Genomic DNA, 23,962 nt, shown 5'->3' on the forward strand with positions numbered 1-23,962 from the left:
TAATGAGATTGCATAAATTCAGAAGAATGCTATATGGAAATTGGTTCTTAGACTAAAAGGAAAGAAGCTAATAGGTGTTAAGTGGATCTATAAAGAAAAGAAAAATGTCAAAAAGAAGTGGAGAGGTATCAGGTAAGGTCAGTGGCAAAGACTATAGTCAAAAGCATAGGTTTGACTATGATGAAGTGTTTGCTCAAATTGTTAAATTGGACACCATTCGATTAATCATTACCACAACTGTTCAACATAGATGAAAAATCTATCAATTAGATGTCAAAATAGCTTTTCTAAATGGTTTTCTTGAAGAGGAGGTCCATATTGAGCAACCTCTAAGCTATGAAATGAAGGGAGATGAAGACAAGGTTTTAAAGTTAAACAAAGCCTTCTATGGATTGAAGCAAGCCCCAACAATAAGATATAGTCGCATTTATGGTTATTTCTTAAAGAATGAATTTGTAAAATGCATCCATAAATATGTTATTTATGTAAAGATAAAAAAGAGTGGTGATATTCTTATTTTATACTTATATGTGGATGGCTTGATATTTATAGGAAATAATCCTAAGATGTTTGAAGATGTCAAGCAAGCAATGATTAAGGAGTTTGAGATGACGAATATTAGTCTTATGACATACTACTTAGGGATTAAGATCATGCAAGGAGAAGATACAATCTTTGTGAATCAAGAGAAGTTTGCAAAAGAGATTCTCAAGAAGTTCAAAATGGAGGATTATGCAAAAGTGAATACTTTAGTTGAGTGTATAGTGAAGATGTCAAAGAATGATGAAGGATAAAAGATTAACTCTACAACATTCAAGAGTCTAATTGAGAGTTTGAGATACTTGACATAAATCCGTCTATATATTCTATGTGGAGTAGGGCTTGTGAACAAGTTTATAGAGACACCAACTATGATACATTTCAAAACTTTGAAGCGAATTCTTCGATATAGAAAAGGTACTATTGATTTTGGCTTGTTCTCTGAATATTCTAATAGTTTGAACTTATAGGTTATATTTATAGTGATTGGGCTGGAGATGTGGATGATAGAAAGAGCATTACAGGTTTTGTCTTATATATGAGAGACACGACATTCATGTGGAGTTTAAAGAAGCAATTTATAGTCATATTATCAACTTGTGAAGCTAAATATATAGCTATTACAACATGTGTTTGTCATTCCATATGGCTAAAAAGACTATTGAAGGAGTTATGAATGCCACAAGAGAAGCCTGTAAAAATTTATGTGGATAACTCATTAGTCATTACCTTAACTTAGAATCCAGTGTTTCATGATAGAAGTAAGTACATTGACATAAGATTTCATTACTTACGAGATTGTATTACAAACAAAGAAGTTGAAGTCAAGTATGTAAAGACCCAAGATCAAGTCGTCGATATTTTTCATTTAGCCACTCAAACATGATGTTTTTGCCAAGATGAGAGATATGCTAGGAGTTATATAGAAATCAAGTTTAAGGGGGGATGTTTAAAGTAAACTAGATTTGGGTTTTCTTGAAAAACAGAGGAGCAAGTCTACCGATTAAGAACTAGTTGACCGATTGAATTAAATGAATTGGGTGACCAGTTAAGTCGGTAGAATACATTTACTATTCAGATTAAGATTTTCTCTAAGTAGTTTAATTCCTTATTTATCTAGGATTTGAGGCCTATAAATAGACTTGTAATCATAAGTATAATTCAATATATGTATAGTGGAATATATAAGAGAAAACACTTAATAAGATTGCCTTCCTCTCAAATCTTTTTCTTGTTCTTTAGTTTTTATTATTGTTTTACTATCCATAAACATTTTTTTCTTCCAACAGCTCTAACGTCTCTACCCCTTTATGAAATAATTCACATGTAGCATCTCCAACAATACCACACTTTCAACACATTACTACAAGTAGAAAGATTATTCATTCTAAGGATCATTAGAGGACATGCCTAATCTTAGCAATAAGGGATTTTCATACTCCACACATGTTATTACCATAAGATGATAGACTCACTGGAATGACTAGAGCCCTCTTCACAGCTAACCTATTGCATAAGCATATTGTTAGCACTCTTGAATAAATATACACCATTCTTTATATAATGCCAAACCAAGCAATCATTAGGTTTTCTAGGATAAAGATATAACTATTTAATCTGATTTGTTTTAACATACAATCAATCAGTTGAGAATTCTATATCAAACCATCATCTTCTAAAAGAGCATCAAGTATGGCTTCTACATCCAACACAATAACATGGGACGAAAATTTGAAACTATTTTTTATGTAGTTGGGCTTGCGATAACATGTGATTCTAAGTAGTCAGGTGTAGATTTGCCACAATTAGATGAGGATTTACTTTATACACATTACATGAATGACATAACATATATCTTTATGAACTAGAGGCCCAAGATGAGGTCTGGTTGCACCATATCAACATGATGGCTTAAAAGGACTATAACTTTTTATTCAACTTTTGGCTCCTGCTTAAATTTTTACAGTAGTTTTTAGAGGCTATGTTCCCTAAAATAATCACTACGTCACTACTTGGATATTTTAATATTTAGATATCAAAAATCTCGCATAGACCCTTAATTTTAGCAGTTTTTGTGATTTTCCTTATTATTTATGGATTTCATGTTCTTTCTTTTGTAATTTTGGATTTTTGTTTTTGTTTTTGTTTTCTAACTGAGGTAGGGTTTCTGGCATATTTAAAGCTTTATAAACCTTTAAAGGAGGTAGACTTCATTATTATTATTTTAGAGAGAATAAACCTGTGAATTTAGGGTTCACATCTATAGTCATTTTCGCTATTAAAACATTATATGTTTTGTTTGTTATTGTCTTTAAACCTCAGAAATTTATAATTTAAATATGCAAATGACTAAGTGGAAACTCTGTAAAACCCCAATAAAAAACTCCACTATGATGAATTGAATAGTGAGAGAAATAAAATAGAAATGGTGGTAAATTGTAAACCCCTGATCAAATTTTATGATGTTAATAAAATTATTAATAATTTAGAATAAAAAATGAGATAGGTTAGTTAAAATAAAATAAAATGGAATACCATTGAATTATTAGAAAAGAAATTTTAGAGAGAGATTTTTTGCATGGTATTTTAAAAGCGGATTGAGAAAAGGCATTTGGTTGAACGAAAAAGATACTCAAAGTTGGCATAAAGGTGTTTTAGTAAATATGGATAGATTTGCTATATAAATAGCAAAATTGTTACGATGTCGCGGTCGCACAAATTAATTACCCTAACTTAAATAAACAAGATAATATAGAGCAAGCAAAAGGTCGATCCCACGAGGAAGTTTTAGTTCAGATTTTTATGCTATATGATGTGCAATTAGTGGGGGAATTGTGAAGTTATCTATGCTATGCTTTAGTAAACATAAAGAAACAATCAATGCCAAACCAAATAAAACCGAAATTTATCAAGAAAACAAACCTTGGTCACAAGTAAACGTCCACCTACAAAAATCAGAACTGATCATGGAAACGAAATGTCAATTTATACTATAAATATTTATCTTTTCTTACATTGATTAGTTAACAGATTTACTGTATAACTAATCATTACCATCAACAACCACAATGTCAGCACTAGTAATTTAATTCAATGGTAACCTTAAGAAAACATAACTGTTCGCGGTCCATGTTTGATTTGATCGAATGTTCTCCCTAAGATTAATAATGTAGATCCGCCACAATTATTAAACTCAGTTGCTTCATAAGTTTATATACCACAACTCCGGTTTTGATAGCAAACTTAGCAATAGATTGTTCACAATAAGAACTTAGAGTCCATTCTAGCAATTAAAATAAACAATCATAGGAAATAAGCATAGCAAAACAAACATATTCATTCATCGTATAAACTAAAAAGAAAAGGTAAAATAAATCTTACAATTCTTGAAATCCGAAGGTTTCCGCGTCCTTGCAACCAAGAAAAAGAGTTTAGCCTTGCATGTCTATTGAACAACTAATCAAAAAGAAAGAAGAATGCATGATTTCGGGTTTGTGGAGGAAAGAGGTGTTTTTTCTCTCTTGGCTAGCTGTCCCCTCTTTCTTTCTCTTTCTCTTTTTATATCATAGGAAACCCTAATCCCTTTTCTAGAAAATAGTCATTTCCTAAGTAGACAATTTACATTTAAATAACCATTTTTCTAAAAAATGAGAAATAGCCTTGCATAAAATCTTCAAGCTTTGAATTTTGACTTAGAGGAGCTAAATTGCCGAAATAAAGACATGGATGTCGGTTTGGATGCTTTGGAACGTAATTTGAACTTGTTTCCTCATAAAACCTGTCTACTAGCAGAATTCATGTGTCATCTTAGAAAAATCATATCTCTCTCATATGAGTCTGGAATCCAAAAAAATTGAGTTTGCATCAAATAGACTTATGTAGCTCAAGATATTCAAGTTGGAATGACCGAAGGTCAACATTGGCAGAATGCGAGATTTGTCTTTGAAGGCTGCGATTTCCATGCTTTTTTTTTTCTTGCCATATATGTATAGAAAGGTATGGATGTTAGCTTTCTAATTCTACTAGAATCACTTCGTTTTGACCTCTAGAGCTCAAGCTCTGCACAAAACATTGACTGAAAGTCAAATCTGTCAATTATCTCCAATTTACTTCTTTTTGAATCTTTCATCTAAAAGTGCCTTCAAAACATAAAACAAAGAATATTAAGGCATTTTATTTATAAAACATAGGCAAAACACTAGGTAAATGTGGGTAAAATTATCGAATAATATGGTTGCATCAATTATGCAGAAAATACCTATGATGGTTGAATGAGAGAGAGAGAGAGAGTACCTTGAGAGCAGAAACTCAACCGACCATATCTCCGTATTTCACCGTTGGATCAGCTGGGTTTTGGATATATTATGCTCCTCACCACCTCTAACATCAGATCATTGGGATCAGAGGATTTGGTTTTGTGTGAGCGATATAGCCTTTGCAACATTTCAAGAAAAAACCTATTTGCAGGTCAGTCATGGTCGCTGGCAGTTTCCTTCTTTGTCCACTATTGGATCATGATATATTTGGGATATGTTGGTCATATGGATGAGCTCTAACTTAATCAGAACTAATAAAATCCAAATGGTGAAGTTAACCCATCAAATGACCAAACTTCATATCGTTTTTTATATGTTTTCATATTGTTTTGATGTACTATTGTTAAAAATAATTTTTTAAAAATAAAAAAATTTCATTTTGATGCATTTCTAATCGAAAAGCAGTTTGAACCGCCATCACTACCACAATCCAAAACAGGCCCAAAAAAATAAAAAGAAACCCAAAAGCCAACTATTCTCGTATCTGTATGACAACACAACATACAATGACTTGAATATACAACTCAAAGCCCCAACTAAGAACTACCAGGGCAAAAACTCCTGGGTCAAGAAGAATGCCCATGTGGAGAACTAAACCCAAGTGCAATGCAACCTTGTAGATAGGCTATATAAACCTCACAAAAATTGACACCACTGACTTTAAAGGGCTCATTTAAAAGTTAGGGACAAGGTAAAATAATGGTGAATTTCAACTTCCGAAACGAGACGTCGAGAGTGATTTAGGATCAGAGAGACTAGGAATAGGATGAGGTCGAGTCATCATTCCTTTTAGCATCCTATTTCTCAAATCCCAGTTAACTATGTCAATCACATCACATCTAAGGTCCCAATAATATCCGACTCTATTTACTTATAACTAATAAAATAAAATAAAATAAAACTGGAATAAAAGTCATCTATCAAATAGAAGATTTAAGGGTTAACAATGAGTACAAGGGAACAAAATTGGATGGTTGAAAGTGGCATTCATAGATCCGTTTATTTTTGTGTTTTAAAAATATTTTTGAAAAAAAATTGAATTTTATTTTTATTTTTTTATTTACTTCAAATTAATTTTTTTATATTTTCAGATCGTTTTGATGTGCTGATATCAAAAATAATATTTAAAAAATAAAAAGTATTATTTTAATGTATTTCCGAACAAAATATATTTTAAAAAACAACAGCTATCATACTCTAAAATACCCCATAAATAATAAGAAACTTGAGGCAAAATGTTATAAACCTACAAGTGATTGATTAAACACCATTTAAGCCTTCATATCCCCTTTCTTGAAAGCCACAAAACTCTGCTTTGAAAAGTTCTTTTTAATTAAAAAAAGACTCATTTAAATTGATGGGTTTTAGTCCTCCAGAGAAGGAGGATAAAAATGTTTTCGCAATAAAAACTTTAGTTATTTGTTTATGACATAACGTTTTTGCATCAAATTACAAAGTCTTTTTAGTGCTTGTGGCTAAGCCAACGTTTCTACAACAAAAACATGAAAAAAACCCAACTTTTTAAAGAGAACTTTCCTTAAAAAAAAAAACACTTTCTGAATTAAATAATAAAATAATTTATAATTTTCATTCATGATTTCTTTTTTTTTGATAATTTTGATAAATATAAAAATACTAATAAAATCCATCCCTGAACAACTGACATTTTATCTATCACAGATTCATAATAATAATTAGGTTTTTAATTTTAATATGTATTTGGTTAAAGTTATTATAAAATATATTTTTATGTTAAATAAATAAAAGTTATTTTAGCTACTACAAAAATAAGATTATATAAAATAAATAAAAATTATTTAGCTAATAAAATGATTTTTTCTCTGTAATTAAGTGTAATTAATTTTTATCACGCACTCAAGCATGCTTAATCCCTAATCATCGTCCATCCTCAACCTCAATGCAATCATGAGTGAGTGACCATAGGAAGGAGAAGTGAACCTGCCTTCACTCTAACACAGTCCCAAATTCCCTCTGGGCCGTGGACTCTGCAGTCCACAGAGAGGTTTTTAGCCCACGATTGGAGGCGATGAAGAGGCACTCATTCCCACGGTCACTCCTTCACTGAAAAAACAAGAGCATCATCATCATAAAACAAAAAAACAAACAGATCAATTTCAAAATCAAAACTTTCTCTGCTAATCTCTCTCCCTCCATCTTCCGGAAACTTATCTTCTCGGTCACTATAAGTGTCGTGTTTTTCTTAACTTGGGTATATTTTATCTTCTGCTCTACAATTTGCATTTGATTTCAGTGCAGGTTGGGGTCAGTCTCAGTTTCTAGGGTTTTTTTATTCTATCACACTTAACTGATTAGGGTTTCTGCTGTTAATGCAATGAAGTAATACAAAATATTGGTTTTTATCTGCTTAGGTTAGGGTTTTGCTTACCAGTGTTCCACATTGTTTCTTTTCTCCTGGGTTTTTTTAGATACTTGCTCTTTTTGCTCTTTTAATATTTTAAATTTGATTTTTTTTTTGTTTGTTAGTTAAATTATGTTGGATAATGGAATAAAGACATTGCATGATTAATGGGTTTCATTTTTTTTAAGAAAATAAGTGCTTATTGTGACTTAATTATTAGCTCCTTTTCTTGTATTCTTTGGCATCAAATTTACTGCAGGGTGCTTATGCCATTGCTTTATCTTTTGCTTTTTCGTTTCATTGTTGTGCTTAGGTTGTGATATTGCAGAATATTGACATTAAGTGTGATCCTAATTAGCAGAGTGTTGGTCATATAGTTTCACGAAGATGGCGAATTTACAAATGACGGGTATTCTGGAGAAGGTATTGTTTTTATTTTATTCGGCATTTGAGTTGATCAACTGTGTGGTTGAAGGGCTGGTTTTGCAAATTCTGTGTGATGGTTCATTTGGATCTTTCAGTTGGTGAAAGTTAATTGAATTTATTTTGGGTGTTCTAGCAGTTATATTTTGATTTGTTTGGCTTTTCTTGCAGATGACGGGTAAGGATAAAGATTACAGATACATGGCAACGTCTGATTTGTTGAATGAGTTAAACAAGGAGGGTTTTAAAGCCGATGCTGATTTGGAGATAAAGTTATCAAATATTGTTCTACAGCAACTCGATGATGTAGCTGGTGATGTTTCTGGATTGGCTGTGAAGTGGTATAGCTCTCTCTGCAATTGCTATAAACATCATGACATTTGTGTATTTTGTGTTGGCTGAATTAATCCAAAAATATTTAGATAGATATATTTCACTCCTATCATTATATTTCCACATGTTAAGACTTTGGTCCTTGTGTATTGTATAATCTCTAGTGTTTAGACTAGACATGATAGTGCATACTCTTTGCTAATTAATGTATGTGTACTTTAGCATTTGAAATATGTGACAATATTGATTTAGCATTTAAGAGTTGCTATTTAAAATTTCCAACTTGGACAAAATTATGGGGTCTTGTGTCAATAGTGTTGGAAAGTCACCTTGGGAACCTCTTTTCCTGTTTCTGTGTTTTGATTGGAGTCTTGCTTTCTCTTCATTTATGCAACATGGACACTGTAACTTCTGAGTAACTCAACTTGTCATGGTTGTTGTCATGTGGATGCCCGATATGCGATGTTTATTTAAGTATGAACAGCAAGAGGGAAAAGAAGATGAAAGAGATGCCAAGTAACAGTGTTGCTGCAAGCTTGATTTTTATGTTTTTCATTAATGTGCTGTTGCAGTCTTGCTCCATTGGTGAAGAAGGTCAGCGAGGCTCGAGTTGTGGAGATGACTAATAAACTATGTGAAAAATTGCTACATGGTAAAGATCAGCATCGTGACATTGCAAGCATTGCTTTGAAGACTATTGTATCTGAAGTCACAGCAATATCTCTGGCTCAATCTATTCTTGTCACTCTATCTCCACAGTTGATAAAAGGAATAACAAGTCCTGTAAGTTCTAAGTACCATGTGTCAAGGTCTCGTCATTTGGAAGTTTCATCTCCTCTTCTCAATAACTTATTTTTACATTCTTTTCTGTCACAGGGATTGAACACGGAGATAAAATGTGAATGTCTTGATATTTTGTGTGATGTTCTTCATAAATTTGGAAATTTGATGGCAGATGATCATGAGGTGCTTTTAAATGCGCTTTTGTCCCAACTGAATTCCAATCAAGCCACCATTAGAAAGAAGACTGTTTCATGCATTGGTAAGACTGAGTAGATATTTGTTATGATCTCCCTTGTGATACCATTGTTTTGATTTAATTGTAGATACACTTGATTCACTCTTGGGCGAAACAAAAAGGTTTATGCTCTGGATTTTGAACCAAAATATCAAAACAGTTGGAAATTTGGCTAGTTCCCAACTATTATGCATGGCCACACTTAAATGTACTTGAGAAGGGTTTTTTTTTTTCCAATGCTAATCTTCATTTTGATAAGTTGTTTTACTTGAAATTAAGGTGATAGATTCCTTCAAACCTGCTATCTTTATGATTTTTCCTTATTTTTTGCTAATTCACAACTTTGATAAATTTAATTTCATAACTATCCACCCAATAGATTGTTGATCTGGCTTTAAATTATCCTTTGGTCTTCAGCATCTCTTGCTTCAAGCTTGTCGGATGATTTATTGGGGAAGGCAACAGTTGAGGTAGTTCGGAAATTGAGAAGTAAGGGTGCAAAACCTGAGATGATCCGAACAAACATTCAAATGATTGGTTCTTTAAGGTAAAGCTATACTGTATGTGGTTATCATATAGTGCTTTCACTTTCCTGTGCTCACTTTTAAAGAAGATTGCGATAAATAAGGAGAAAAAGTTAAACTTTGTACTGATGACGGTAAACAATTGGCACTACAATGTGTGAGCCAGTCTAATAACGAGATTTGTACTCTGAATGTGTGGATTCTGGCATGCTCATATCCATGTGTAGAATTGGATCTTTGGATGTAGCAAAGGTTTCTTTGGTCAGCTTAGATTACACCTGATCCACTATTACTCATCCTAACAAGCTAAAACTTTTCTATCCTTACAAATTGTGTGATGTTTTGGTGTTTAAGCCGTGCTGTGGGATATCGATTTGGACCCCATCTTGGAGACACTGTGCCAGTGCTAATTAATTACTGCACAAGTGCATCAGAGAATGATGAGGAGCTTCGTGAATATAGCTTGCAGGTGTTGTATATATCCCCATCCTTTCTGTTACTTTTATGGTTCTAATCATGTGCTTGTCTTTTGATCATGACTTCTGGTTGTATCCTCTAAATTTTGGCTGCAGGCTTTAGAAAGTTTTCTCCTTAGATGCCCCAGAGACATTTATTCTTACTGTCATGAAATTCTTCATCTTACTCTGGAGTACCTAAGTTATGATCCGAACTTCACTGATAACATGGAAGAAGATACTGATGATGAGAGTCTTGAGGAGGAGGAGGAGGAGTATGTTTTAAAAAATGCATATCTGTAGCTCATATCAATATACTTCTTGAACTTGTTATTTATCTTGTCAATCCCTTTGCTGTTCTGTAGTGAGAGTGCAAATGAATATACCGATGATGAAGATGCCAGCTGGAAAGTTCGAAGGGCAGCTGCTAAATGCTTAGCGGCATTGATTGTTTCTCGTCCTGAGGTGCTTGCAAATCTATATGAGGAGGTATGCTGCAATAATTTGGGCACATGTAAAGTGATTTCTTAATATGGTCCAGTTTGAGCCTGCTTGAAGTTATGGTTGGCTGGTTTATGTTTGAATTTGGATTCAAGCTTTTAGGTGGGTGACATGAATGATGTTTTTTTTCAATTTTTGACATGTGATATACTCTGCTTTTGTTTGTTGAAGAAAATGGTTTATAACTTCTTCATTCAATCTTGCCTTTCTAAACATCATCGTATTAAACATCCATTTTTCTTTTGTGCAGGCCTGTCCTAAGTTGATTGATAGATTTAAAGAAAGGGAAGAAAATGTCAAGGTAAGCCTTGATCTTTCAATTGCAGAAATTTAGGTACTGCATTTGAGTGCTCATCTGATTTTGTTGCGATGCAGATGGATGTGTTCAATACATTCATTGAGCTACTACGTCAAACTGGAAATGTTACAAAAGGGCAGATTGACATGGATGAATCAAGGCAAGTTTCTGTATCTGTGAAAAAATTAACTTGTGTTAACATTATCCGTTTGAATTTCACCTGCTAAATGTTTTAGTATTTTCTTTCATTGTATATTTTCTTTTTGTCTACCTTGTGTTTCTCTTCTCTTATTTGAGTAACGTCTTGGTTTTGAAACATTTTTAGAACAGAGACATTGCTTTTAAATCAACTTTAAGAGTGTCATTGACATTAATGGGTATACTGATAACCAGAGCCCTACTCTGTCACTATTACTTGAGACTGGTTTGTCAAAGCTAGTTCCTTCGATGCTGAGATTCTTTATCTAGCTTTCTTTTTCTTAAGCCTAATAAATGGTGTTACCCTGCATCATCCAAAAGGGACAAAATCACAGTTCCTGAAAATGGTAAATCACTGTGCAAAACAAGTTGTCAAGTGTTAACATGATTTCTTTGGCCTGCATGATGGGCATGCTTTGGATTTAGATGATAAAATAGGGTTCACAAAATTGCTGTGTCTGCAATTGGTTTATTGCTTCAGGAGTGTGGTCTCCCAGTGAATTGATTTTGCAAGTGTAACTGTTATGCAGCCCAAGATGGTTACTGAAGCAAGAAGTGCCAAAGATTGTCAAATCTATAAACAGGCAATTGCGTGAGAAATCTATCAAGACCAAGGTAACCGCTGATATGTGTCGAGGATTAAGAGTTGCATGCTCAAAAAACTGCATGTGATCTCATAGATAAATCATGCCACACCTTACAAAATACAAATGAAATGCATTACCTTTGTCTGCCTACAGGTTGGTGCATTTTCAGTTTTGAAAGAACTTGTGGTTGTCTTGCCAGACTGCCTTGCAGAACACATTGGGTCACTAATTCCAGGAATTGAGAAGGCATTAAATGTATGTGAATTTTGCCTCAAGTCAGATGTGTCATTGGTGCTTAATTTTCTGCATTACACTGTTCATCCTTAATTGATGCAAATTTTCCTGTGCAATATTTCTCAGGACAAATCTTCGACCTCAAATTTGAAGATTGAGGCTCTTATATTTACAAGATTGGTATTGGCTTCACATTCACCCTCTGTTTTCCACCTTTATATCAAGGTAATCAGTGGTTTTATTCTGGAATCGATACCTCTTATTGTACTGTTCTTAATAGTGAAGCATTCTTTAGTTCATATTTAATTTTTTTTCTTGCATTTTCTCTCATGCAATGCTCTATTGGCCATAAATTTAAAATGTCAAAAGAAAATATGTTAAGCCATTCTTTTTGTCTTTTGAATTATGCTTTATTGCTTGAGGATATATGATTTTTTGTTAAGTGGTTAAGCTCTGGAAAACCTTTGTTGGCAATGCTACGTTGTGAAGATCTTTTCTTTCTTCTTTTAATAGGATTCATTGGGTAATGGTTGCCCCCCCTGAAAATGACAACATGATTAGGATTGATGTAATAATTCATCATCTTCAAGATGGGTTTTAATTATTGAGGAAATTGAGGTTTTTCATTTTTTCCATTTTTTTATCCAAAAAAAAAAAATGTATTGTCATGCAATTTCCTTGATCCCTTATTTATTACTGCCCCTTGGTCTGCGTTGTGAATGCATGTACAATTTTTTTATACATTACTGTTTGTACTCCTTTGAACTGGTAACTTATTTCCTGTGTCGTGATTATTTTCAATTATGAATGGAACAGCAGTCATGACTCCTGAGCAGTAATACATATACTGGGATTTACACTGCTTGTTATTGCAGGCCCTTTCTAGTCCTGTTTTGTCTGCTGTTGGTGAGAGATACTACAAGGTCACAGCAGAGGCATTAAGAGTCTGTGGGGAACTTGTTCGCGTTGTCCGTCCCAATATCCAGGTTAGATTGTTTATATACTCTGTTGTCTTTCAAGATTTTGTTAGACCATTTCTGATAATTTAATTGGTGTTCTGATGTAGGGCTTTGGTTTTGACTTCAGACCTTATGTCCATCCAATATATAATGCCATAATGTCACGTTTGACCAACCAAGATCAAGACCAGGTCTGTAGAGTAACTAGAGTTGATTCTATAGTTTTTCTCATGCTGAAAATCATTTTATCTTTTCTGAAATTTTTTTCTAATGCGGCATATTTCTTCTATCCAGGAGGTCAAGGAGTGTGCCATTTCTTGCATGGGGCTTGTCATTTCAACATTTGGCGATAACCTCAAAGCAGAATTACCTGTGTGTCTCCCTGTACTTGTTGATCGTATGGGGAATGAGATAACACGGCTTACTGCTGTGAAGGTCAGTGTTATGTAAATTGCTATATGGATGTTAATATTCCTTGGGTTGTTTTTGCACCAATTATGTGTTGTGGTGACAATTTAGTTAGGCTTTCTCATCTGAAGTTATAATGTATTTCCTTGATCACTATGATGCATGAGTATGCAAGCCATTTTGAATTTCTGAATCCAGGCTTTTGCTGTAATTGCTGCTTCTCCTCTTCTGATTGATCTGTCATGTGTCCTGGAGAATGTAATTGCAGAGCTGACTGCATTCCTACGCAAGGTATGAAAGTTGGTTTACTTCAGAATATGCGTACTAATTTGTTGGATTATGATTTGTAGATAGGCTAATGTGCATTTGAGTGTTGTGTATAAATTCTGAATTCTGCTTTGTTGTTTGGGAACATAGGCTAATCGGGCTTTAAGGCAGGCAACTTTGGGGACACTGAATTCTCTAATTGTAGCTTATGGTGATCAAATTGGTTCATCTGCTTATGAAGTTATTATCGTGGAACTTTCAACTCTGATTAGGTTTTCCACGCCTTTTGATGTTATGCTTTTGAGTGAGGAATGGTTGTTGGCTGTGATTACATCTGAAAATGCTAATTCTCTTGTTTTTCCATTGTCTCAGTGATTCAGATTTGCACATGGCAGCTCTTGCCCTGGAACTTTGCTGCACCTTGATGGCTGACAGGAAATCGAGCCCAAATGTTGGTTTGGCTGTTAGAAATAAAGTTCTTCCTCAAGCACTAACATTAATTAACAGCCCATTGCTACAGGGTCAAGCCCTTTTGGTAACACTCTCTTCCAATACCAAACATTACTTGTGGTCCAGATCAATGCTTGGTTTTAAATTTTTCCTGCTTGATATTGCAGGCTTTACGAAACTTTTTTGCTGCTTTAGTCTACTCTGCAAATACAAGTTTTGACACTTTACTGGACTCGCTTCTTTCACGTGCTAAGCCATCTCCACAGTCAGGAGGTGTTGCAAAACAGGCTTTGCATTCAATAGCCCAATGCGTGGCTGTTCTCTGCCTTGCCGCAGGTGACAAAAAATGTTCATCTACTGTGGACATGCTTACTGATATTCTCAAAGATGACAGTAGTACCAATTCAGTAAGTTTGCCACACAAGTACAATTTTGTAACAAGAATGCTCTTTGCATTGATGATACCCTTTTCCATGGCAATAGTTGAATTGTGCATTTCACAACTGTTATTTTCTTTTTTAGGCGAAGCAGCACCTTGCACTATTATGCCTGGGAGAAATTGGGAGAAGGAAAGATCTAAGCATGCATGCAAATATAGAAACCATTATTATTGAGTCCTTCCAATCCTCTTTTGAAGAAATAAAGTCTGCTGCTTCTTATGCTCTTGGTAATATTGCCGTTGGTAATCTTTCCAAGTACCTACCCTTTATCTTGGACCAGATTGATAATCAACAGAAGAAACAATATCTCCTGCTTCATTCTTTGAAGGAGGTTTGTTTTTTATTCTTAAATCTACTTCAAACTGAAGGTTATTTTTAAAATATATCCGTCTCCTCTAACCTCCTGAGTATGCAGGTTATAGTAAGACAATCAGTAGATAAAGCAGAGTTCCAGGATTCCAGTGTTGAGAAGATACTTAAATTACTATTTAATCACTGTGAAAGTGATGAAGAGGGTGTTCGGAATGTTGTAGCTGAGTGCCTTGGTAAAATTGCACTTATTGAACCTGCAAAGCTCGTTCCTGCGCTTAAGGTTTCTAATCATCAAATCAAATGGCATTCAGAGTTTCATTTAAGTTTGTTCTTAGTTTTTGTGGCTCCAAAGGCTTGTGTTTTACTTTAAATTCTAAATTCCTTATAGGTGAGAACAACGAGCCCAGCTGCCTTCACCAGAGCAACAGTGGTAATTGCTGTAAAATACTCAATAGTTGAGCGGCTAGAGAAGATTGACGAGATTATATACCCAGAAATCTCATCGTTTCTTATGCTTATCAAAGATCATGACCGGGTAAGTTGCAGATATATATTTGCTCTAATGAATAAACAGTGTTTGCTTGTGGTGGCCTGCTTGGTTTTTGAACCTGATGGTTATTCTTAAATATGACATGCAGCATGTTAGGCGTGCAGCTGTCTTGGCCTTGAGCACATTCGCTCACAATAAGCCTAACCTTATCAAGGGACTCCTTCCTGAATTGTTGCCACTTCTCTATGATCAAACAATTGTTAAGGTAATTGAAAAGTTGGCCTTTTCTGAGCTAATGATGCAACTTCCATATGCTGCTTATCTAAATACAGTGTAAGTAGGGGATTATTGCTTGAACTTTTTAACCTGTCCTGTCTTTTACAATGTTAGCTCTTTATCCCATTGATTTATATATGCTTTAGCATAGTGCTGAGAACTCATGCACTGCTTATGATTTCAGTGCTCTGGTAATCTTATAATTCTTATTTGTTTTTAATCTTTTTCTTCTAATTTATATATTGCACTGCTGAGGGTTTGTATCAGTTAGTCTTTGTATTGAACATTTGAATTAGTTATTTGAATCCATCTCTATAATGTCCATGCTGGCAGCATATGTGTGAGCCGAATCATTGTTTTACTTGAAAGAAAGGCATTTTGCATTCAGCCTAGGATTATACATACTAGGTTGCGTGATAAATATTGACTCCATTGTACTTTCATATAATAGTAGATTGAGATGAACTGGTAACAAGGACATATATTCTCTTGTAACTCCATTGTACTTCCATAGGATGATTGATTGAGATGAACCTTGATCAGCTAAATGGCATATATTCTCTAGTCCTAGAAATATTGATTTTAGGTGTGCTTAGTTATTCAAGTTACTATAAATATATTTTAAGGAGCTTAAACATGCTGCATCATAACTGCAAGATAATGCTTGTTAAAAAAAAGATTTGGTTGTTTGATTCCTAACAGCTTAAGCTATTATAATAATATGATGATTATATTAATGATGAATGAAAGATAACCAAAAACATAAAAAAGCATAAGTGAATAAAAGCTTGAGGCAATATATATGTTGCTATCTATGAGAAACAACAAATAGGTGGATGCAAAAGTCAATTGACCTTTCAGGATGAAAGGATTCTCTGTTGCTAGGGCAGGTTATGCGGTTCTATCCATTTCTCCAATTATAGAAGGCTTGAACTGATGGAATTGTCCTGGAAGTCATTTTTTGTGCTTTTGTGCAGAATGATTGACAACTGGGCTTTATAATTAAATGGATTGTATCAAAAAATTGTTAATGCATTTCCATCGTTATCCTTTGTGTTCCCTGTTTCTTGCCTTTTATACTTTGTTTTGTGGATGCCTGGCTGTTTTCTTTACTTTAGTAACAACAATTGAGCTGCGCTGTAACCCCCCAGCTACAACAATTGAGTTTTTTGTGAGTTATGCAACCGAGTTTTAAAATAATGGCGGCTATGTGAGACTTTCAAGGGCCCATTATATTGCATCCTACTTTTCTTATGAGGTGTAGCATTTTGAACGTGTTGCTGCTGTAACAGCTGTTATATCACATGCTATGATGTGGCTGTTGCATCGCATAACAATGTAGCTGTTAGACTTAAAAATGTCATTAGCTCATATGATTTTGCAACACGTTGAAATCTCATAGTTTGTGCTGTGTACATTGAAGACTAGTATTGCAATTTTATAGTCTTACATTATTAGATTTTTCAATATGCAAAATTATTTAGGTTTCTAACAATTTGCATATGATTGTAACTGCTATTTAAAAAACATAATGTTTCTGTTATTTGGGTTTCTCTATTAGATGTTGAAGTTATATTCTCCAATGTTTATGTTATTTTGTCTTCCTGTTGGTCTTGCTTGCATTTTTGTACAGTATCACCCATATTATATCCTTGCAGGATTTTCTGATTTTAAATCTTGCTTACTGCAGCAAGAATTGATACGAACTGTAGATCTTGGGCCTTTCAAGCATATTGTGGATGATGGCCTTGAGTTGAGGAAAGCAGCCTTTGAATGTGTAGACACATTGCTGGATGGTTGTCTTGATCAAGTGAACCCTTCATCTTTCATTGTTCCTTACCTCAAATCAGGCCTGGATGGTCGTATTCAATATCCTTCTCACCAAGCGCAATTATTGTTTAGTTATTTAATTTTGTGACTCATTCAGTTTGGTTTTATGCATGAAAGTGATGTCGAGGGATGCAACCTAGCAAAAAGAAATCTAGGAATTATATTAATTTATTTCTTAAATTCTAATATCTTTTTACCTTTTTTTCTCCATAAAATCTATTTTTATAGGATTCTATCTATCTTAGCCATCTTAATTCTTTTCTGGATTATAATTTGTCTATAACTAATAATGTTAATCAGGAGTTTTCAATTTTTATGATTTCTTTTTCCTATATTCATTTGTTTTTTTAGAAAAACTAATCTTTTTCAGAATTAAGAGACAAATGAATTTAGTACTAAATCTCTCTCTTTAGCTGCATCATTGGATGACAACATTGCAAACATGTTTTGGGTTTTTTCTAACCAGGAAAAGAAACATTCAGTTTGCAACATCCATTTGCATCATAACTAAGGATAAAATCCATATATGAAATTTCTTTTTCAAAAATACTACTTTTGAGAAGAATACTACACCTTCATTTCTTTATTTTTCTAACTATCCTGCAATAGGATTGTTTCTTTGGTTGTTCTTCATTATGATGGCTAGATTAATTTCAAATCATTATTCAATAATCAATAGCTAGATCTAGTTAGCTAATGGCATCTATGAAGATTGGAGTAAAAAATGATTGTTATTGTTGATGTTATCAACTGTTGGCTGACTTGTCTATTTTGGATGTTCCAGATCATTACGATGTTAAAATGCCTTGTCATCTTATCCTCTCAAAATTGGCCGATAAGTGTCCATCTGCTGTATTGGCAGGTCAGTGAGTTAATCATCCAACTTTAGTCTGCTGGGTTTCTTTGTGCTACAGATTTTCTGATCTCTTTATTCGGCACTTCAGTGCTGGACTCATTGGTGGAGCCCCTCCAAAAAACTGTCAATTTTAAGCCTAAGCTAGATGCTGTGAAGCAAGAAGTGGATCGCAATGAAGACATGATTCGCAGTGCTCTTCGAGCAATCGCATCCTTGAATCGAACAAGGTTTATAAATTTTATACTGAATAAATTTCAGGTTTTTATTTCTGGCATAATAATGGGAACACAAAATGAGCTGAATGACATACCGTCTTTTGTTGGTTCATGATCACTGTTTTTTTACTTTTCAGCGGAGGAGATTGCAGCCTTAAATTCAAAAACCTTATGAGTGAAATTTCAAAATCTCAAACCCTTTGGGACAAGTATTATTCCATCCGAAATGAGTGAACATGTTGATTCCTTGCTATCCAGTGGTTTGTATTGAAGCTCACGCTGGGGGATGAGAAAATGTTTGATGCCTGCAGTCCAAGCTCTTCTGGGGTTAAATGAAAATGACGAAGTTATAGGTGAGTTGGATGTATAATGGAGGTCACAAATCCGAGGTTTTGTAGAATATTGGTCGAGTCACATTTTCGAGACCCCAGCATACAAAAAAGAAGAAGAAAAACTGTAATGGTTTTTTTTAATGTATAGGGTGTCAAATTAGTTCTTCCCTCGTCTTTAAAATTAGCCCAACGTTGAGGGTCAAAAATGAATGAAAATGTTGTCTTTTCCCATTTGAAGCCATTGAGGGGGTGCACAAGTAGTTGTACTTGGTAAGTGATATGGTTGATAGAATCTGGATTAAATCTTTGAAATGGAGGCTCGACCCTTTTTGCCTCGCTAATCTTTGCTTGAGGTAAAAAAAGGAACTTTTTTTATTAGTGTTTATGTGTTTTTTCATTAGGGACAGAAGGGTTATTTCATTAAACATTCAATTAAGTATAAAGCTAAAATATGTGAGGGCTTTCCCTGTAGCTATTTTCAATGTTATGAATTGAAATGGTTGATTTTTACACAATTTAATTTGTTTCTCAAACTTTTTTTCTTGGCATAAATGAGTTTTTTTTAGTCTAAATTTACATCTAATTGGGGTTGAATTAAAAGTTAGAGGATCAAAATGAAAATGAAGAGTAACATAGATGATGGTTTTGAATTTTATATAAAAAATTTATTTTAGTTATAACAGTTCTTAATTTTTTTAATAACAATAATCTACAAAAATTTTAGTATTTTTTGTTACATTTCTATTTATATTTTTCATATCTCATCTGGATCTCAATCCATATTAATAATATTTATAAAGTGAACTTCCATCTAAAACTTCTTTTAAATACGCTTTGGTATAAATTTATAGAACAATTTTGGGAGATAAAAATTATAGCATGATAAAATGAAATTAAAAAAATGAATATAATAAGATGAAAATAGAATTAAGAAGATATAAGAAAAAGGGTTTATAGCTAAATTTATGTATTGGTCTAAAACTAGAAACGTCTAGCTGTTTTAAGAAACGGCTAGACTGATTTTAATAAAATGGTCTAATTATTTTTTAGCATTTTCAAGAAACGAATAGATCAATTTAAATAAAATGGAAAAATTATTTTTCAAAACGGTCAGACTGTTTTTGCTACTATCCTTGTTAAAATCTGATGGTGCAACCAAGAAAGGAAAATAATGTTATCTTCTTTTTCCTTCCTTTCACCTTTAAAAGGGTTAGGAGGAGTGATAAATAGGAGTGAAGAGAGAGAAAAAAACACTTCCACACTACAAATTAAGAAAGATCAAAGAGAGGGAAGATTGTGTTAGGGAGAGGAGAATGTGAAGAAAAAAGAGGAAAAGGGGGAGGAACGTGGCAAATTTTGAACGGTTAGGATTCGAAGACTGGATTATCGTTCGGTAAGGAGTTCTAAACTTAATGGATAACAATTAAGGTGGAATTAATGAAATTAATGCTAGGGTTTATGGTGGAAATTTGAGGAAAATGTAAATTGACTATAAATTGAACAAATTGGATTAGATTAGGTTGCGTTGGATGTGAAATTAGGTAGAAATGATGAAAAAAAATCATGAGGTCCTTAAAGGTCCAATGGCCAACTGATAAAGGACCAAATTATATGAAATAGATTTGTATATAGTTAAGTGAAATTGTATTGAACTAATATATAATTGTATGAGAAAAGTGATTTTGAAAGAATTTAGGAAGGATTTGTGCTTCGAAATGTAAAGAAATATCAGGTAATATTGGACTTTTCATGTAAGAGAGAATTGATTAAAAGTGTCAAGAATGAATTATGATAAAAGAAAAGGTGGTAATGGCAGACAAAGAAAAATACCACAATCATGATGATGATTGTGGTATATAAAACATAGTCTAATTGTGAATGTCGTTAATTCATATGTCTTCCATGAAGTGGTTTTGATTATTTTAGATATAAGGTAAGTGAGATTGATGAAGGTTGAAATTTTATATATATATATATATTTTTTTTTTTGAATAATGAGAAGATGAATGGAATATTTTGTTGTTTGTGTAATTTATAGACAAACATTTGAGAGGTGTCAAGGTGAGAATAGTATTGGACAGTTTTGCCGAGTTGCGATACCAATTAAATTGGATGTGTTAAAGGCTGAATTAAGTCTTCCCTCCTTTAGTCTAAATGTAGTTTGGCCATCGGAGAAGATAAGTTACAATCGAAACTATATTTTTATGATTATAATTATGATGTAAATGAGAGACAGTATCCTTGAATGAATAGTCTAAATTGACTGGGATTTGTTAGTTTTTACCTTGTTTCAAAAGTTGTTTTGATGTGAGACTTAATATGGTAGATAATATAAGAAATAAATTTGAATGTGTGTGTGTGTGGAATGAGCATGTCATGAAAAAATAATGTGGAATACCTCTTGATACACGAGAGGCCATGGGAGCTATGCAGCAACAGATAGGTACTACTCGAGCTCCACAGCAAGTAGGTATCATACACCTTAACATTTTCTTACTTTAACATTTTCTTACTTAGTTTATCAAAATAGTTTATTGAAAATATAATACTATGTTGTGTTAAAATTGTGGCTAAGGGTGAAGGAATTAGTTTCCTATTAATGAGACTAATGCCCAATATAGGCAAAGGAATTAGTTTCTTAATATTGAGACTAATGCCCAGTAATGGGCAATGAATTTGGATTCCTGAAAGAGGGAATAATGGTCGATGAATTTGGATTCCTGAAATAGAGAATAATGTCCGATATGGGCGATAAATTTAGATTCCTGAAAGCAAAAATAACATCTGGACATGGGCAAATGAAAGAGTTACCTTGTGTTTGGTATTAACTTGAAAGATTAGGTTTTAGAAAACTAATATTTGGTAAGGGGAATAAGTTGATGATTAACATGCAATTTTGATGTAGTGAACGAATATTATAGTATGATGAATGAATTCTATTGACTATTAATAAGAAATTATTGATAATGTTGAGTTTACAATCTAAATATAGTGTTATGACTGTTATGTTTGTTTGATAATCTACATGTTGTAAAATTAATTATTATTTATAAATTAATTTTAGGTACCTCACAGCCAATAACTGAATGACGGATAATTAAGATGTTTTTTTTATATATAATTTTGAATGAACTTGTAATAAATGCTCTTTTCTTACTATAATGGGTTGGGTAATTAAATGTTAATTATCTTGAAGATTATGTAATTTGAATTTGATATCTTACGTGAACTCATGATATCTCATTAGTTTCTTTATTATGTCACAAACATTAGTATTGTGATTATGTTTCACTAATTTTAGATAATTTAAGTATTTCTGTGTGTGTGTGTGTGTGATGGATGGATGGAATGTTATGATTTTGTGATGTGATGTTTCCAGGATGATTGGATAATAAATGATATGTGAAATGGTTGAGTATTGAAGTATAACAGGTTTCTAGTCGATAACTTGAAACCTCTTGGTACAAAGGAGACTTTGTTGAAATTGTAGCAGGTTTTCTAATTTAAGATTTCTTATAATAATAATAATTTCACCCTAAAAATTGTAATATTCATAAGATACCAAGTTGTGATTGCATGTGATTATGGAGGATTTTACACATTATATCACCGAAGTTCTCAGGAATATGCTCACAAATAATTATGCAATATAAGGAAAATAAAAACTAAATCATATGCATATTAACTCATAAAAATATCATCATAGAGAGATTCTTGTATCCATGCATCAAAATTTAAAAATTTAGTATTGTTATTACAAAATTAAGTGAAAATACATTCAATCATAAATTTAGGCATATTATACCTAATCTATGATCACAAAAGTAAAATAGGATAAGGACTACTCCTGATGCAAATGAGATGACCCTGAAAAGTACAAGTCATTATGAGTAATGAAATAACTATTACATTGAAAAATATCACTATGTCCTTTTTTCTTGTTTCCACCCGACACTTTAAGAGCAATTTACCAAGAGTATGCTAATGTCAAGTTACTAGTATCATCTACTATCTTTCCTTATATAACTAACTCATATTTTATAAATATGTCAATATCAAGACGTCCTCTTGATATCATTAGTTTTCCCTAATTCTCGTGAGTAGCTAATCAAATACATTTTCTTCTCTCAAATCCATAGGGGGGTTATGATGATGTTAATAAATCTCATTAGCATCATTAGTCTTCCCAACCCTTGATCAACTAATCAGAATCACAGTAATGTTAACATCAATGAAATCCATCAATATCATTAGTTATCTAAACTCGGAGACGTTAATCAAGTCCTTTCAAATACTTTAATTTATCCATCGAAATGATGGTGTCAAGAATCCCTTGACATCATTAACCTCTATTTCTAAGAGTAGTTAATCAAGTTTCATGTAATGCTGATATCTGTTGCTACCCAATTTTTGACCCATGTTTTGATAATTTTTCAGAAAAAACCAAAAATAGCAAAAAAACAATGAAAACCCAAAAAATGCATTTTTGATATATTTGCATCGTTTTTAGCATTTTCAACGTCATCTCAAAAGAATTTAAATTTTTAAAGGTATTTGAAACGCGTTCAACTTTTAACGCGTAAATTTTATGATCACTGATTTTCCTTGTTGAGTTGACGTTGATATTGCTCGCTTTCAAAAATACAAAAAAATAAGAAAAATCAAAATTTACAAAAAAAGAGGAAAAGAGAAGGAAAGGAAAAGTTGAGGGACTAGTTTGAAAACCTAGCAAAACTTTTCCTATAAATACCATGCTACATTGAATTTTTAAAGGGGGGCAATTTTGCAATTAAAGGGGGCAGGGAACACAAAAACAAGAAACCCTAAAAGCTTAACATTTTTTCTTCTCCCTCACCCTAGGCAGCCGCCGAAGCCCCCCTCTCCATCTCACTGTCTTCTCCCTCAACCGGGGCCGCCGCCCCCCCTCCCCTTCATCAGATTTTTCCCTTCTTCTCGCCAGCCAAGAGCTTGGCTCCTTTGACTGCACACAAGCCTCCCCACCGTAGCCCCATCTTCCTCTCCCCTCTCCCAGCCAGTTCCACTCTCTCCATCGTCCGCTGACAGCCTCTCCAGCCGCCGCCTCCCGTGGCCTTGGGAAAGCCGATCGGAGAGAAACCCCCACAGACCCAGCAGCGCCGTCCACACTCCCTCGGCCGGCTACCAACAGCAACGGAGAAGCAGCTCCACAGAACCGGCCTCCAACAGCAGCCAGCACACGGCTGTGCCCACAAACCCGCAGCAGCTCCCTGCGCCCAGAAAACACTTCCTTCTCCTCCAGGCCGAGACCCTCAAGCATTGGCAGATCCGTCCACCGCCACGA

The 23,962-nt window shown here is 33.6% G+C and overlaps 1 protein-coding gene across 5 annotated transcripts; it reads left to right on the top strand.

Annotated features, from left to right (window-relative positions):
- Positions 1–6,915: 6,915 nt before the first annotated feature.
- Positions 6,916–19,020, top strand: LOC7461532 (cullin-associated NEDD8-dissociated protein 1). 5 transcript variants are annotated; one of them, XM_024597620.2, is made up of 29 exons: positions 6,916–7,133; positions 7,550–7,659; positions 7,831–8,000; positions 8,565–8,775; positions 8,869–9,034; positions 9,428–9,557; positions 9,889–10,003; positions 10,107–10,264; positions 10,355–10,478; positions 10,741–10,791; positions 10,866–10,948; positions 11,517–11,601; positions 11,727–11,828; positions 11,934–12,032; positions 12,683–12,793; positions 12,874–12,957; positions 13,061–13,201; positions 13,373–13,465; positions 13,592–13,713; positions 13,814–13,976; positions 14,059–14,298; positions 14,414–14,662; positions 14,747–14,923; positions 15,032–15,178; positions 15,282–15,398; positions 17,100–17,268; positions 18,024–18,101; positions 18,184–18,322; positions 18,448–19,020. In XM_024597620.2, exons 2-29 carry the CDS (start codon positions 7,624–7,626, stop codon positions 18,542–18,544), a joined length of 3,657 nt encoding a protein of 1,218 aa, XP_024453388.1. In that variant the 5' UTR covers positions 6,916–7,133; positions 7,550–7,623; the 3' UTR covers positions 18,545–19,020. The 5 variants fall into 5 exon arrangements, with proteins under 5 accessions (XP_024453388.1, XP_024453387.1, XP_024453390.1 ...); XM_024597619.2 differs by having other exon boundaries at positions 6,916–7,086; XM_024597622.2 differs by having other exon boundaries at positions 6,916–7,086; positions 7,598–7,659.
- Positions 19,021–23,962: the final 4,942 nt, after the last annotated feature.

The sequence above is a fragment of the Populus trichocarpa genome, chromosome 3 (genome assembly GCF_000002775.5).
Source record: "Populus trichocarpa isolate Nisqually-1 chromosome 3, P.trichocarpa_v4.1, whole genome shotgun sequence".
Taxonomy (NCBI): domain Eukaryota; kingdom Viridiplantae; phylum Streptophyta; class Magnoliopsida; order Malpighiales; family Salicaceae; genus Populus; species Populus trichocarpa.